This window comes from Gouania willdenowi, chromosome 18, assembly GCF_900634775.1.
Source record: "Gouania willdenowi chromosome 18, fGouWil2.1, whole genome shotgun sequence".
NCBI lineage: Eukaryota > Metazoa > Chordata > Actinopteri > Blenniiformes > Gobiesocidae > Gouania > Gouania willdenowi.
Window position 1 is genome coordinate 7,354,748 of NC_041061.1, and position 18,413 is coordinate 7,373,160.

General features: G+C 38.7%; 1 protein-coding gene across 2 annotated transcripts in view; it reads right to left on the minus strand.

Annotated features, from left to right (window-relative positions):
- Positions 1–18,413, minus strand: part of svep1 (sushi, von Willebrand factor type A, EGF and pentraxin domain containing 1) — a 126,305-nt gene that overhangs the window by 84,024 nt on the left and 23,868 nt on the right. For both annotated transcript variants that reach the window (XM_028473814.1, XM_028473813.1), the window contains exons 2-3: positions 5,123–5,378; positions 2,948–3,124 (exon numbers count right to left, since the gene is read on the minus strand). In XM_028473814.1, coding sequence (XP_028329615.1) covers positions 2,948–3,124; positions 5,123–5,378 — 433 coding nt within the window. The remainder of the gene's footprint in view (positions 1–2,947; positions 3,125–5,122; positions 5,379–18,413) is intronic.

The following is an 18,413-nucleotide window of genomic DNA, read 5'->3' on the forward strand; positions in this document are numbered from 1 at the left end:
GTGCATTCAGGTTTAAGTTTCCTCTCACTCTCCGACCTGGACTCATGGACTGCACAGCACTGTCTTTGTGTAAACACATGCACTCGTCTGCAAGGTTTGTCGATTTGTACGACAAGTCCTTTGAACCCCAAACTTTAACCTAAATGATGAACCCAAATCCCTCCAAATGCTACATCAGCCTGAAGAGAATGGCCTGCCAAAGCTTGGACTGCCAGTGCGTTTAGATGCTCACACCTACCAAGCTATGCTACATCTAGTCTGTGTGGACATGCAAGTGAGAGAGTTACGCGTGAACCGAAGACAAAGTTTACATTAGTTGAAAATCCTTTTTTGTGCGTTTTGGATGGGCGATATTATCAGCTCGCCAATATTAGTCATGAAATGTGATATCAGTCTTCATAGGTCTCGGTTTTTCCACCAATATTAAAAAAACAATGTGTGCAGTTGTTTGAGACAACATAATAAAAATGAAAAAGGCACTTTTTCTATTACTTAAGTTGATAATAATAATGATAATGGCTTGGATTTATATAGCGCTTTTTTTTCGATGAAACTCAAAGAGCGTTAAAGAAACAATTATTCATTTGCACCAATCATACCGGTGGTGGTAAGTTAAATTGTAGCCACAGCCACTGACAGAAGCATGGCTGCCATTTGTGTCTATGGCCCCTCTGACCACCACCAACATTAACGCACAATTCACACCCATTCATATGAGGCAATGTGGGTAAAGCATGCTAAAGTCTTGCCCAAGGACACAACAAGAATGACCAGGATATATGTGGATTCGAACCCCTAACCCATTGGTTATTGGATGACCCACTCTAGCGACTTTTTATTCTTCATTTAATTTCTTCATTTATTTATTATTTCTGGAATAAATCCATTGGGGCATCGCATTAAAAGTAGCCTTCTCCTGTTATTTCCATGAAGAGATATAATGTGACCTAAAATTCATTTTAGGGGGTGGGGGGTCTATGAACATATCCTTATCCGTTATTATTTGAAAAACAGAAATTTGGATTTTGGACTACCGGCATATCAGAAATCGGTAAGAAGCTAACATAGAACATGCCTATTTCTAAGATGTTACTTTACTTTACTCCTCATCCGTCCAAAAGTCTTCTGCTTCACGCCCGTCATTGTTCTCCTCTGTCTGATTCCTATTAAGCTAATGTGATTACATGCACTATTAGCTAGATTGCCAAACACATTATCTGTATGTGGTACTCAAGCCATAGATTGTCCAATTCCAGCCGTGCTAACCTGTCGACATACTAACCACTATAAGATATTTATTAGGTTTTCTCTAGCTGCGTGTAAACCTAAAGACTGGGAGGATGTCTTAAATCTATGCAACAGTTGTTGGCAAGAGTTGGATGCCAATCACCGTTGACTTAAAGTCACGTCTTAAGCAAAACTTGAATAATGCGTCGTCAAAGGACGTCTACTTAACGCTGATTTAAGGAACAGCTGCTGCCTCTCATCTCTACAGTCCATTTCTCTTTAAAAATGACACTGACTTCCTCGACTGACTGTCAAATTACTTTCTGAAAAGGCCATTGCACCAAACAATGACATTACAGAAGCTTAAGTTTTTTCTTCTCGTTGGTTTTGGACGGTTATAGTTCAGAAATGTTAGAATTAAAAGGAATACAGCTCTTGGTGCATAAACAGCACAATCATGTGTGAGCGGTTCCAAGAATGCAGCGGTTACAGTGAAGTGGTCGTAGTTAGATACAAACACACATCCGATTGCAACTTTCGGTGATGCCGCCATCGGAAATGACGTACGCCTGACCATAAAACACTAAGTCCCGGAGGCCAAATGTTATAAATAGCCAGTAGTAAAGCACACATGGGAGAACGCCAAGGCAGACTGGCAACAGATGAAGGTGGTTTGCTTTTTCCTTTTTTAAAAGGATGCAAAACAACAAAAGCCACAGAGAAAAAAAAGAAGGGCTCCCACTTTCCAAATTAAAGCAGTGTTTAAAGTGTGTGTGAAGAAAGGGGTACACAAGAGGAACCTGGTGAGGGACAAAAGGTGGGCAATCAAAGGTGAGGAAAGGCAAGGGCCTCTGAGCTGTTTTTTGAAATATCTGGACATACCTGGAGCTTTCAACAGCTCAACTTCAAAGGAGTCGACAGTGTCCATATTTGGCTCATCTCCTTTGCCTCAGGGCTTCATGCATTTCCTTTTATTTTTTTAGGTGTTGGATGATCCAGTCGGGAGGGTGGGTGTTATCTCTGTGTGTCTTTTCTTTTATCGGTTTATGGTATTTCTGGGTGTTTTTACTAAAAAGGAATAAAATCTAATCACTATATACTGGTATCAGGTAAAAAATGCAATATTAAGTTGTATATTTGTACTCGTAAAACATGCCAAGATACCACTGACGTAAGTGAAGCCTTAACCAATTAGTATGTTATATTTTCATTTATTACGACAACTGTTCTTCAGGAAATTCACTTTGATCTCTTGACATGTTTTTACTTACAACTGACAGTCTTCTTCAGAGGTGTATGCGGATTGCTTTGATGTTTCCTTTGATGTTTCATTGACTTCAGAGCATTTATCTATTTTTTTTTTTTTTTTTAAATAAAAAAAAAGAATCTTGCTGGAATTAATATGCGGGAATCAAGGAAACATCAAAGTAAACATCAAAGCAATCAGCAAACACCTCTGAAAAAGACATGACAAAGAAAGAAAAAGACTGACAATTGTCAGTCGAAACATGTCAGGATATCAAAGTGAATTTCCTGAGGAACAGTTGTTGGAATAAATGAAACCTTATCATATTATTCAAAAAGAACCTTACTGGATTGATTACTAATATAATTATTAGATTTGGTTTGATCGATGAGGCATTTTGAAGAACAACAATGCTGGAAATAAGTTTCACCAGTTTTCCAACAGAGCCAAAGGAGACAAAGTCAAACATCCTACCTGTGCACTCGTGCTGTAAACCCTTGCCGTAGTATCCCTTCTCGCAGATGCAGTCGTACTGTCCGGTGTGCGTGCCGCACTTACAGCTGGCCATCAGGTCGCAGCAATCCCTGCCGGCATCGCACAGGGACGAGCAGCGCGACGAATCCTCATGGATGTAGCTGCCTGTCGGGAGGTCTGTGAGCACATAGAGAAAAATGTCAAAAGTGGACAATAATGCATTAATCTTTCCTGTGTTAATGTTCGAATTGATAAAAGTTGCACAAACTCTGCTTTAGAGATTGTTTGTATTAATAATTCTGTAACGTCACCTGAGCATAAAAATTGTTTTTTTTTTTTTTTTACAAACTTCTTCTAAAAGCAGCTGCAAAGAAGGAATAAAATCTAAACGTGTGGCTCCATGTCTGAAAATGTGCCTCTGGGCTGTTTTTTGGCAGAGACGCTGGCGAGACTTTAAAAACCCAGTGAGTGAGACGAAGCGGAGGCTGAGCGGTTATCTACATCTTTATCTCATTGACCTCTGCTGCTCTACCTGTCCACTCTTTGAAGGAAGCACACTCATGATTTAAAGCTTGGGCACAGGACGCAACTGCAATATATCAAGGTGACACACGCCGTGGCTATAAAACCATGATGGAAACCAAAATTTGAGGAAAGTCCCACTGTGAGTGTGGGAAAGTGATTTTGAGCAGAAATAAGGCGGTGAACAGAAGTGACTGTGTGAAATCTACCAGAGGGAAGTTTCAGGAATGGATGAAACTGTCTTAAGTGTCAAAGAATTGTTAATTTCCCCAACAATTCCAAGATTTTTCAGTTTAAAAATCCATCTGAAGCTTCATTCAGGGAAAATATGAAGGCTTTGTTGTCCTGGTTTGTTTTTTTTCCACTCGGAACAAAATTTTAAGGAAATCCTGAGAGTGCTGCCTGTGGTGATACTGATCTATGAGCATCAATGATGTCAGAGAAGAAAGAAAAGAACATTTATGGATAAAAAGCTGCAGGTGGACAAAAGTTACAGAATTCACTTTTTGGAACAAAATCGGCAATATTGTTCTTATATCTTTATCATTTTTCTTTTCTTTATTAGTATTATTTTGTCTTTTGCAGTTTTTCCACATGTAACTTGTTCTCCACTTTTACCAATCAGGGTACCCTAAGCTTTAGAATTGTTAGTTTAATACATAATCTATGATTGTTGGCATAGCAACATCCTCTGTCGCACACGTAGCCCAAACTCTTCTGATTGAATGCTGAGGAGAGCCAGTGTCATCATCTTCAAAGGGAAATGAGATGTCATGTTGCCATGGTGACGGCATATACCCTTTGTTTGACAATTTACAGGTTTTTTTTAAAAAATATGTAAATGGTAGTGTTATATGTTATTACGTAGTTGCATTTTTTTTCGCTGTATATTTTACTGTATATTTCATATAATTTGTATAATTAGCGTTTTTTTACGGTGACTATTGAACATTCTGTCCCAGGACTGCAGGTGAAAAATAGGCCTTTGGCTAAATTTGGTATGTTTTCAGTATTGATATTAATGTACACTGTCCCTGTTAAATAAACCAAACATTAATAAGATAAATAATAGTATTTTTCTATTACATTTTCCCTGTAAATGCAGTTTGTGTAGTATTAAAAAAAAAAGAAGATCATCAAAAATCAAACAGAAATTTCAGTGACAGAATATATCCTCATAAGCATGTTTTCAGACAATATCACACATTCACATGCTATTTTGGCCGTAGACTGAAATGTTAAATCTCGCACAAAATCTTGCTATAAAATTTCCACAATACATTTTCTCCGTAAAACAAGTGGCCGAGCAAATTTGGTCTAGAAAACGTGGCAAAAACTGATGGACATGTCAAATCTTGTAAAATCTCATGCTATGTAAACCAATGTGATTCAACAAGTGCTTTCCGTGCGCATCTGTGGCATACGTAGATATATGATATAAAAAACTTAAATAACTCTGTTATGAATGTTTGGCTTGATTTTGGGAAGTTTATTAGCCATCAATGAAAAAAAAAGTAAACTGACACAGAAATAGGTCAACTCTGAATTGCATTTTGGGAAAATTTGAAACAAAAAATCTGACCACAAGCTCTCATGCCTTGTCCTCTCCGTGTCTAAATTAGATTAGACTTTATTTTCTACTTCTTCTCTTACCTTCGTGCAGCGCTTTACGAGCCAAGGCCTCGAACTCGGCAAAGTTATGCAGCAGGTAGCAGTGCTGCTCCTTGGGCTGAGACGCCATGTCGTGAAGCTCCCTGATGTTTCCCTGCCAGATTCCCAAAGTGAAGATTTCCACGCCTCGCTCTCTCAGAGCTGCAGCCACGGGCCGAGGATCGCCGCCGTTAGAGTATCCGTCAGTGATGAGGAAGATGACCTTAGAGGAGTTAGAGCGGGCGTTACGGAGGATTTGCTGCAAAAGGAAGAAGAAGACAAAGAAGAGTTAATAGAAAGACTTTTAGCAGCTGTACAGATACATTTATTGAACTTTTATTGATTTAATTAAAAACAAGGCACTTCACTTTGAATTAAATACTTTTTACTCTTAAACTTAAACTTGTTTTCTTTAAACTTTTTATTTGAAGTCGCGAATTTGATCTCAAACAAGATCCTTTTTTATTGTTGTTAGTATTTTGAATAGAAGTTTAGAAAGGAGTAGAACAATTACTATTTCACAATTGTATTGAATTTAATTGAATTCTAATGGAATACTTTAAAATTTGTTTGGTAACTTTTTTAATTTGTTATTACACAGAAATGTGCTTCTTAATTAGTATATTTAATCGTACTATTTGATGGTATAATTGCTCATTTTTGTCAGAAAATATGATAAAAGAATATAACATTTAAAATAAAACTTATCTGGAATTGCTTCTAAAACTTTTAATGATAATTCATACAATACAATAATACACATCAAAGTGATCAGCAGATGCCTCTGAGGAAGACAACTTTCTGAAAAAAGTAAAAAAAAAAAAAATGTTGTCTGAATAAATAAAACCTTAACAAATTATATTCAAAAAAACAAAATGTCAAAAGACAAAATGAACTTACAGTTTATTTGAGTCACTTGGTTACAACCATTAAATGTTGCATATTTTTTTAATCTAACTACATTAGATTAAGATTTAGATTGAAACCATTATGAGGTTTTGGTTTTCCACATTTATTCATCAAGAATTTATTTATTTTTTAACTTCATTGAAAAATATACAAGACAAGACTAGGAAATAAAAATTATCCATGGTTACAGTAAATAAGTATTTTACCTCTTGAAACGGAAATGGCAATAAACCACCTTTTATATGATTTGGGATGTCACACATTTACACAAACGGGTGGTTGAATATCTAGCTTAGCTTGTGTAGCAAACGGACAGATGTTAAATCTCAGTGATTTCAGCGTATATACCGTTCCTTTCGGTACTTCATCTGAAGTACAAAATTAATAACAGTAGCTAACTCATAGCACCGCATTAAGCATGTTTGGCATGACTTTTGGTTATAGGCAGTAACCACATCTGATTAGGGTATATTGACTTAAAAATGGGTAAACTATGAAATAAAATCAAATCAAAAGAATCTAAACGCGTCTCCAAAGATGAGAAAAATGAGGCAAAAATGTTTCAAATCCAAAGTAAATCAGCATGAAACTCAGTACAAGATGTTTTGTAATGTCAGTGACGTTGTTATAAAATTCGAGTGGTCAAACACGCCAATGCAACTATATCGAATAACAATTGGCAAAGCAAGGCAAATTTATTAGCACATTTCATACACAAGACAACTCAACGTGCTTTACATCAGTGGTTCCCAAACTTCTTTGTCCTGTGTACCCCATTTGCATTTAAAAATAATAATTTGTACCCCCTTTTCATATCATACGTACCCCCTCAATAATTTTGTATATAACCATGAAACTTTTATGTGATTACTTCAATAGTAAATAAATATGGTCTCCTGTGTAAAACATAACCAATAATTGTCTCCTTTTGTCAGAAGTGTGATAAAATGGCCTCTACAGCATAAAAAAAATCAATTACAAGAAAATATATTATTTCATTGAGCGATAATACTGTTAGTTTGTGGTCAATTTGTTGAAAAAACTAAAAAAAACTAGCCTAAAAAGGAGCTAGGAACATTTCCCAGATTATTTTTGAATTCATTGTTAAATCCTTCCGAGTACCCCCTGCAATGTGCTCCTGTACACCCAGGGGTACACGTACCCCAGTTTAGGAACCACTGCTTTACATGATCAAAAAGTGCAACAGAAAACAATGAACAGCTTCAAATCTATAAGAACTAAACTAACTAAATTCTCCCTCTCAATCATACGCAGTAGAGAAAAAGAGTGCCTTTAACTTGGATTTAAAAATGTTCACATTGGATAGAATAGACAATAGACGTCACGCAATACCACGAAAAGCAAGCCTTAATGCTCAGCTTCCAAAAAACCCAACTTCAGCAGAACCGGATGGCGAGGAGCGCGAGAGTGCTTTACAATAGTAATTACTCCTTCTACAGACGACATGGCCGCCGTAGTCCAAAACCACCACGGGTTGCTGTGTCCGCCCCAGACAGCAGCTACACTTATAGCCACCATTTAGTCCACCATATGCAATTAGACTGGAGGATAAAGTCGGACAAACATGTCGTTATTTTATCTAGAGCAAAGAGCTGGAGGCCCTCCTGAAAGGGTTCGTTGGTTTGTCGATGGAGGAGGAGAAGGAACAAGTCAGAAAAAGGAAGAAGAAGAAGTAGTGACTTTAATGTTTAAGGATTTAAGGATCGTGGGAATGCTGCCCACAACAGTGGTCAAGTTTAGGTGTGAATGTTTCATCTCCTTTAATGCTGAAACCCTTTAAAAACCAATACTCTCATTTAGTACTTATTCATTGGACTCAGTGGAATTGAGTTGGTGGCAGCCAGCCGGAGGCGACGCATGTAAACCCGCTAATAACACACTGCATATTTCAGGTCAGAGTATGAATGTAAGAGGCAACCACAGGAACCAGAGTGTGGGAAGAAGCTGCCTTTTACAGTAACTCTCAGCGAGCACCTTGTGGTCCGGGACGTGGAGAGTTGAAAGTTTGAGATATAGAAAGGACGATACACGCTAGTCAACAAAAATATGTTCAATGTGCAGTTTTTCATGAAACATTTTGTTGAGAAAAAACACCCACACTCGGTTTGAGTTTGCAAAGTTGTTGGGACAAGAGTGAACGCGCAACCAGACGCTGATGCGGATCAAAAAAGCCACTTACAGACTTGAAACAAACGCTCTTAGCTGGCAACAAACTTAGGAAGGGAACCAAACATGACAGAGAGTTGGCAGATGGTGCATGGACAAAAATATGCCTGAAGCATCAAGGAGGTGGATGATGCTCGTAGAGACATTAGCTGCTTACCGACTGACAGTTCTTGGCGCTTGGAGTGTCTTGCATTGAGCTGACTGTGTTCATTAAATCACTAAGGGGCGGATTCACAAAAGGTTTAGTGCAAACGTCACTCCACACGCTAATGAGGAGTACAAAGCCCAGGGAATCAGGACTGCTTGTCTTCAGCGCGTCAGAATGCGCCCTCAGTCCATTTAGCATGTTTCCCTCTAATGAATATGCATAGTAGGCGGATCTCCCAGGGCGAGCAAAAATATGGGAGGAGGAAATGCAAATAAATTAATGCAGGGTACGCAATATGATTCATGAAATCTGGAACTGTTTGCGGTGATTGTTTTAGTATGGAAAAATAGTACAACTGAGAAGCAGGTGCAGACACACACACACACACAGTTGACAGAAAACACAACGGAGATGGAAATGGTCAGTAGATCTTCTTCAAAGAACGCAGACTGATTGACAGATTTGCTGCATTAACTCAGATCAATGGTAGATCAATAAGACGGTTTCTGTCCAAATCTGCCTATTTTTCATGGACCGATCACAACAAAGTTACAAGTCCTGACGTAGCACCCACATTAAACTAGGGGGGGAAAAATATATTTTAAAAAAAAAAAGCTTTTTATTTGTTTTTTTAGTTTTCCATCCATCTTCTTCCGCTTAGCCGTTTCCAGGTCGCGGGGGCAGCATCCTCAGTAGGGAGGCCCAGACTTCCCTCTCCCCGGCCACTTCCTCCAGCTCTTCCTTTTTTTAGTTTTCTACATTATTTAATGTTTGTGCAGCAGACAGAGAAGTCCATCTATCTCAAATTTTACTTCCTCAAATGTCAGTTTGCTTGTGCGCACTGACGTCTCCACATTAAACGAGCAAAACGCTTATTTAAATAGGGGCGGTCTGCACCAGTTCTGCTCGTGCACTAATAATTGCTGCAATCTCAGTGAATTCCTCGCAGCCAGTGAGGAAACTGCGTCACTAAAGGATTTAGGGAAGCAACTGGATTACCACCCTTTATTTCAGATCTTTGTGAATCCTCCCCTAAATGTACAAACTATAACCACATCATTCAGCAAGTTTGGCACGCAGCGGTTTACTTTCAAGCATATTCATCGTTATTGTGTGATCTGCCTGTTTGCAGAAACCAGATCACGCTGGACCTCGTCTTCAAAGTTCACCATCCAACTAACGGTTAAGCTTGGCATCAGGAGCCTCAAATAGTAGAGTCAGATAAAGTGTAAATGAAGAATAAATACATAAATGAACAGGCAGGTGGCTTCATCCAATCAGACATTTGCTCTGTAAACTCCGCCCCCCAAACCCTTGGGCAGTTAAAGACATACTTCCCCTTGAGTAAGTGCTAAAAGGACTGGCAGAGGTGAGATTTGTGGCCGTGGTTCCATCGTTTGGTACACAGACAGTTCTAAGGAAAGTTCTGCATTCCAAAGCAGAATGCGGTCGGTCAATATACGTCTATTGTAGTTTCCTTCTGTTTTTGGTTCTGGCTGATCCAAAAGTGCTCTACTTGTCTAATGTAGCTCAAAAAATGCATCTCATGGAACTGAATGACATTTTTGGGCCAGTTTTGTGCAAATCTCAAAACTCAAAGTGTTAAAACGTACCGCTAGTTCCTTTGGACCAAGCCCATTTGAGTTCAGACATGGGCAAATGGTGGCCCGCGGTCAAATTGTGTGCAGCCCAAATATAAATACACGAAAGATAATAGGAAAAACATTCCACAGGAAAATAAAAACACAGAAAAAACACAGAAAATGTCCAAAAAATACACAAAATGACTTCAACACTACACAAAATAAAAGAAAAACACCTGTAAAGGACAATAAATATACACAAAACACACAAAAGGCCAACATACAACAATCAACCACAAATACCCACACACTTTAAGAAATATAAACAATCTAGCAAAAGAATAGACATAACCCTTTGTTCTTCCTCAAATTAATGCTCAGATTAGTCATTTTTCCAAACGCTGACACGAATTCTGGTAATGTAGCCCTTGGATCAGATTGGATCACATTTTTGTGGTCACCACTGTGATAAAATTAGCCCATTTCAGCTTGGATTCTCCAGAGGAATGTGTCAGATTAAGAAAGGAAAAGAAAACCTAAATTGAGCCAATAATATAGAGAGATAGATAAATAAATACTTTATTGATCCCAAAGGAAATTGTGCAGCAGTCTGTTGCTCACATTCACACAAACGAAGCAGGATCTACAGAATTTAAAGTTCAAGTTAAAAACACAAAAAAAAAGTAATAAACACATAATAGTCCAAGAATAGTGAAGGCACTGCAAGACAATGTTAAGACCTTTCTCTATCTCCTCCTTTAAGAAGTCATTTAACAAAAGTACAAGAAACCGAGCCAGCACGTTGTAAACTGACATAAAACGATGGGCTGACATCACTTCCCTGCAGTCCCAACTCTGCCATATCTAAAAATAAACATAATTTAAACAGATGTGTTGAAATCGTCTCACTTTTAAACTCAACTTGAAAGAGGGGGATTCATTATGTATGGAATTCTGGATTTCCCAATATTGGGATTTATACTATAATTGATCCACTGACTGCTTTAGTGAAAGTAGTGATAAATGCAGAATTAAACGACACCTCCCACACTTCCAGCCGCGCGTCGCCTCCAGGCCACTCTGTGTCAAACACCCCTCGCTGTGTTTCTACTACACTCTTGGCAAGTCCTTTTCTATCCATTACGAGCTCCAGAGAAGATAATGAGCAGGCGGTGATGGGACAGTTTGAGTGTATCTGGTTTAGGTCCAGTAATATCTGTCAGAGCGGCAGTGATAGTGCAGGGAATGACAGGCCAGCAGGGATTAGTGGTGAGAGCAGTAGATCTATCTCTGCTCCACAATCCTTCCGACTCTGGCACAGGAACGACCGGCAGATCATCTGTTCAGCTGGAGACGAGCCACCATCACACTGTGGAAACACTCTCTATACGCTCTTAATGCTGATGCTGCTCAACTTATTCTGAGCACAGCACGTTGGACAGTTCTTTAAAGAGATTCTGAACCCAAATGATAAAGACTATGACACCTTGCCGAGTAGAAATGAGAGGGTACAGTATGTAGAACACCAAATGTAATAAAAAGCACTTTAAACGTACACTGCTGGAGCTTGAGATGTTTGACCAACAAAGAGTTTGCCTGAGGTGACGAGAATGTGGAACCATAGGCGGAGTTTAAGATTCTTACCGGGGGGGGGGGAAAGAAGAGAAAAAATAATTCAATACATAGAACGTCTCGAGATTCGCGTCAACCACAATGTGTGTAACATAAACAATAACGCAAAAACAATTAGTAACATAATTGATATCCTTGGTTACAAAAAAGACTGCGTCGACACATTGTTTAATGTAAAGTAATGATAAAATGAGGTTAAGTTAAGCATTGTTGTTATTTATTATGTTCCACATGATAGATGATACAACACTGGATATGTGCTTTATAATGAGAGCTACACTTTAACATGGAGGGATAGACTTTGAGTTAGTAAATCACCAAGTTAGACACAGATAGGACAATATAAAAAGATACATAAGAATTAAAAGCATTTAAAAGTCCAACAACGTAGATTATAGCTTTAAAAGTCTCTAATAACGTTACTCCACCTACGCTGAACACTGAATGCATGCGTGCTCCTGTGGTGGCCGGTAGATACCGATTTTGTCAGGGGGGGGGAGTAGATTGGAACACCACCACACAATCCACTGCTTTATATCCACACAAGTGCGCACTGATCGTGGTATTTGCTCGTTCGCTGTTTCAGCAGCTTGTTTAGTGCATTGATCTACGGATCATCCGCTGTGTCCGCCATGTTAGAAACAAAATGCCGAGCTCCTACAGGAAGCAGGAGGGTCAAATGAAAACTTTTTTACTTGGTTTTATTTCGTGAACCTTTGCATTTCATATCCCCATTTTTTATTTCCTTGTCACTGTGTATTTTTGGCACTTAAACTGTTTGTATATTATGTAAATTATATTGGAAAACTGTAATGAAAACTTTCAACCTCGCCCACAAACTACGCGCATGTGTGGAACTCTGATGACTGAAATGGCCAAAATGGCCATGCATGCATACAATGGGATATTATGTGTGTTTGAGGCTAAAAGATGAAATAAATGACACAAATCTAGGTTTTTTTTAGCTTTAGACCAATCATCTAAAGTACTATGCTTTAAGACGGGCGGTGGGCAGTGGTGGCAAAATGGTTAGGAAGGGTCACTGGTTCAAATAAAATAATAATCTGTATTTTGAGGGGACCCTGTTCGAGTTGTCCTTGGAATCTTCCCACCTTCTTTCTTTGGTTTCCCTCTTTTTCACATTTTTGGAGAAGCCAAATCTTAAAAGGGTGTATAAAAGGTACGCCCACTTCACCCATTCAAAAGATTTTTCCCCACTGACATATTAATAGATCTGGAAGATTTGATGGGGTAGGAATATAAAGAATATTAATTAGTCGTCTGAGACTGGCACATAGTGGCATGAAGACTGAAAAACATTAGTCAAAACAGAGAATTGGGGAAGAGTGAATTTTTTTATTAAAATTTCTTTGAAAAATGTACTCAGAGAACCATTGGCACGAGGTTATTTCCTACGCTGTATTGAGTTGACTGTGTTCATTAGCTCTTCAACTGAGAATCCTTTCTCCAAGTCCGTTTTTTAGTTTCCTGACTGTCTGGAACATTTACTTTTAAATGGAAAATTTCTGATTAGTTTGGTTCAAACTGTTCTGAAGGAGCCATTTATTGATCATTAAAAGATTAAACATGTGACGTGTCCGGGAGATCATTTTCCTTTGAAGTAGTGCCTCCTTCTAAAGAATTGTTCTTTTTAAAAAAAAGTCAAAGACCACTGCTGATTATTTCACTTTGGCATTTGAGCAAAAAAGGATTCTGGGTTAAATTCCACCCAGGCTGTCATTCTTAATAAACAGGAGTACTGAAAAAAATCAACGCCCACCTGAAGAGAACATGCAAACTCAATTCTAAAAGGATTTAATTCTCCTATCCCAAAGAGTCCAAACAGAGGCTTCTATGAAAGGGACTTCAAAAGCAGTGCTTCCATTTGGCAGAGGACCATGAGAAGCCTTACAACAGCTTGAGACAATGCCAAGGTAGCACAGCTGCCCATCAGAAACTCATGCATGTGACTAATGAGACAGCAACCCAACCCCCCAATGACTTTGATGAGTCCACAAACCAATAAAAGCATCAGATGAAGTTGTAAGGACATGCTTTCTTCTGCAAAAAGTCCAAATTTTATTCTTGAAAAGGAAAAAAAAACCTGGAAGGGTTAGGGTTAGATGAATCATTTCTCCTTCAGCTATTGATTCAAACAAGCAGAGTCTTACTTTTAATCCTTAATGATAAGTAAGTTGAAATCCAACTTCCCTTCAACAAAAACATTCCTTTCTAGTATTCCTGGATGACACAAATAAATAAAGTACACGTTTGGAAAGCCGTCTCCACCATTGATCAGGGGTTGGAGCTCTTGTTTTGACAGGCTATCCACTGTTAGCTTGGGTGGTAAGAATAACAACAACAACAACAACAACAACAACGCTGCCGGCTCCCAATTCCCTACAGAGTAAGACACACACAGATGGACGCACACTGACATATGACTCACGTTTAGTCTTTATAAAGTAACATTGCAGGAATACGCAGACCTTTGTGTTTCCTTGTTGGATTTGAGACTTATTTAACCATCATTCCTTTGACAGTTAGCACATTGGTTTCCATATCGACCACCCAGCTACTAATGGTCATTAGGTTCTCCTGCCTGCATGTTTTCTTACTATACTTTCGGAAAGGTTTTTACATTTAGTTATTATTTCTGCAGCCCGTCTGCTTTTCAGCTTACATGCGATCAAATATCTGGCTGCGCTGCTTCCTGTGGTGACATTACCTGCATCATTGAAAATGGGAAGGAAATGAAAACTGATGATTGTTGTGGTTTTTTTTCCGTAATATGGCTTTCATACAATCCACACAAAGCCATCTGACAACTGCTGTGAAAAGTCGGACAAAAAATAATGGAAGACAAGGCAAGGCAAGGCGAGGTGAGACAAGTAAAGAAAATACATTGCAAGACAAGGGAAGTCAAAACAGGTTGCAACAAGTCAAGATAAAACAAGACACGATTGCAAAACCGGATGAGACAAGACATTATAAAACAATGCAAGACAAGATAAGAAAAGACAATGAAATTCAAAATGAGACAAGACAAAGCAATTATTACTGTACATAACAAGAAAAGATACGACAAGACAGGTCAGGACAAGTCTTTTATCAAACAAGTCAAGCAAAAGCATAACATGACAATACAAGAAAAGACAATGAAAAACAAAGTGAGACAAGACAATGTAATAACAGATAAGGCGAGATAGGACAAGAAAAAGACAAGTTATCACATAACAAGAAAAGATAAGCCAAGACAGGACAAGATGAGTGTTATGAAACAAGGAAAGCAAAAACAGAACAAGACAAAACAAGAAAAGACAATGAAAAACAAAGTGAAACAAGACAATACAATACCAGATAGGATCAGACAGGACTAGAAGAAGACATGCATGTTATTACATAACAAAAAAAGATAAAACGAGATCGGACAAGACAAGTCTTTTATGAAAGAAGTCAAGCAAAAACAGAACAAGACAAAACAAGACAAGAGCGGACAAAAACAGATTGAAAATACAACAAGGTAAGATCAGATAAAGCAAAATAAGATCTTAGATAGTTTATACAGTTTTGAACTCAAAGGGAAAACAGGACAAATGTATTCGTATATCGCGTAGTCCACACAACGCAATTCAATGTGCTTTACATGGATAAAAGTGCAACTTTAGAAAATCACTAAACTGAGTTAAAATAACAAGAAAATCATTAAAAATGAAAGGAACTCAATAAGCAGAGAAGAGTGCTGTAGACATTTGGAAGATTAGGGTGTCTACATACCAACCAAAAAGAACCTGGACCGACCTCCGGTGTGGTTTTTCTTACATCACTTGTCATCCAGTGATCATTCATCATCAAACGGAATGTGCAAATATTGGATTTATAAGAACTGTCTTCATTTCTAACAAACTGGCCAACTTTTTTTTTTTTGCATACTTCTGGTTTCTACATTCTAAAAGCACATTTAAAACTAATGGAAACAAAGTCATATTCTTTTAAAGTTTTCCATTTTGGAATTTCCACAAAAAAAAAAAAAAAAACAGGTACCTTTCCTTCTACTCATGGTCCAACCCTAAAGACATGTGATTTACACAGAAGTCCTGATGTGCTGCAAGGAAGTCTAAAGGCAATTTAATTTTACTCTCTGAGAAATCACTCATCAATCACTGAGCTCAAAGAGGAGCCTCGCTAAACCACAGACGATGTTTTTCGACGTTAAACAGGCCCTTTGTGGATAATTGTTAACCTGTCTAGAGTGCGCTCGAATAAGGTTTGAGGATAAAAAAAGGTTATCCTTAAAGAACAGAGCAATTATAGAAAATAGCTTGCAATTTGGCAACTGCTAACTTTCTAACCGCAACCTAATAATTTAAAAGCCCTCACTAAAGTAGGCCTGTGTTATACACACCCTATATGTTGGTCACAAGTCCGTTTAACAGAAGAGGTGGGACAGTTTGATGGGCTCTGACCCAACACCATCCATCAAACTCTACAAACTCCACAACAGGACGCAGGGAAAATGAGAGAAGCTCAGTCTTCAAATAAAAAAATAACTATTACTATTCAAACATCTTCCCAACAGCTTTGTGCTGAGCTAGTGTAATGGAGCACTTAAAGTGATCCTCAACCCAAAAGACAAAGAAAATAATTTCCTGGAACACAAATGGAAATATTGGCCCTCATTTATCAACCATTCGTACGCTTAGATCTGTGTGCATCCGGAATACGACCATATCCATGAAAGCTTCGGTATTTATCAATTTTGACGTGAGCTACGATTAGATCTCACGTCAGGTCTGACCTTGTGTACGTAAAGCTTTGGCTCAGTGGTGGATCAGCGAGCGGGTGAACGCCTGAGAGGAAGTGTGTGACATTATTTGAACCTGTTTTGCACAACATTGCACTGGTGAACGGAGAGACGTCTGATGTACCAGCGCAGTGTGAGGATCCAAAGCCAAACCAGTGGCAGCACAGCCCAAAATCGGGCCGGGTCAGGCTGAGATGTCACACATTAGAGTCGGGTTAGAGTCGGGTCGGGCTTCAAGAGTTTTTTAAAAAAAAAATTTTTAATTTCTATTACATTAATATTGTTTTTTCATACACAAAAACACTTCTCCAGTATATTGTTGTGGTATAGTTTCTAAAGTGATTTCTGCTCGTAGTAGGACGGGATATTGACGGCGTTGTGTTGCGAACTGAATATTATTTGCTGATTTTGTTCATTCCTCAATTGCTGCTGGAGCGCAGGGAACAAATATGATTGCATGCTTCAGTCAGGTCTGCGCTCCACGTATGGGCCACCCGGTCTGGTCTGCAATACTGTTACGGACTGGGTTCTATGTTGTGGTTATGTTCCAATTGTGTGTATTCAGTGGTTAACTGATGTTGCGATTTCCCAGGGCCGAGAAGGAATCATGGTTACGTGCAGCTTTCTCTACCAATGTGTGTCTTTGTTTACATGTGTTCTGATTCTGAGTGTTGATTGGCTGGGAGGCTGGGGAAAGGGCGGGCGTAAGCTTGGAAAAGAGCGAACAATTTTGTTCCCACGGGAGTGTGAGTGTATGACGGTGTGAGACGGTTCTTTGTGTGTTTGATTGTTTATTTTTGGCGTGTTACTACGACCTCCATTAAAGCCTGTAAAACTGTGATAATGGCTCGAGTCACGTCATTACAGTAGCTTTTGGGCAGCGCTGCGGTGCTTGTGTGCACCCAATCCAATATCTACCGCTTGGTAACTGAGCCTTCACGTAGCATTTTTACGAGTGCAAAACTGTACCTTTAAGTCCAGTTTTTACACTGTCAAAAAGGACATCTTTGTTTTGCGCCACCTCAGATGTGAGGATTTCCTTTCTTTTCTTGCCAGTGTTTTTCACCTCAGTGGGCAGGTTAGGGTTAGGGTGTAACATGGTAATGACGATCAAATTCAGCCACCGCTTTTATTAACACGCGACCCTTTGTACGCTGGGATTGAACTCAAATTTGCACCTGTTTTCATAGATTTTAGGTTGATAAATGAGGGCCATTGTGTTATCAAAATAATAATTAAAATAATTAAATCCAGCTGAAAACGAAAGCAACACTTGTACAAGTCTTAACAAATCATAGGAACCAAAAGGATACAAATTGAAAGAAAAATAACTTTTTATTCTCTCAAAACGAGACACTTTGGCTTCATTATTAGAGTAAACATTTATTCTAAAGCTGCCCCATCGGAATATTTTATGTAAACCAATTCAAACTGTAACTGTAGATTTCTTTATTTAAGAATCCTAATATTTTCCATGATTTGAGAAATATATTAAATACTTTAACACATAATTACATGATTCAAGGTCGCAGTGCACTGAAGTGCATCCCAACTAAATGGAGACTCTTTTATTAGTGGAACAAAGTCAATGATAAATAATACTTGCAGTAGAGACATCATTAAATCACTGAGCTGCAGCAGCAGCATCTTTAACGCAAGGGGTTTTATTCTAAAACAAACAACCATAACATTGTGGTGAAGCACGAGGCGTTTGCCACTCCAGACTGCAGACGTGAAGATGCTTACACTCGGGGAATCATTTGGTGACTGTCGCCGTCCTAACGCGTCCACAAAACTCAGCAGACTCACTTCAAACCACATTACGCTGACAGACGGGGCTTTTTGTTGACTTCTTCCATGCGTTCTTCTCTACTCTCCTTTGGGGATTAATTTGCCTTGGCTTCAGCTACAGATGGAGATTTCCACTTGTTTTGCAGAGAATTGAAGCCAAACAAAGGGGGTTTTGTTGAAGTCGATAGGCTTGTTTGTGCTGGACTCAGGTCTCAGTGGTAGAATAAATAATCCTTGACC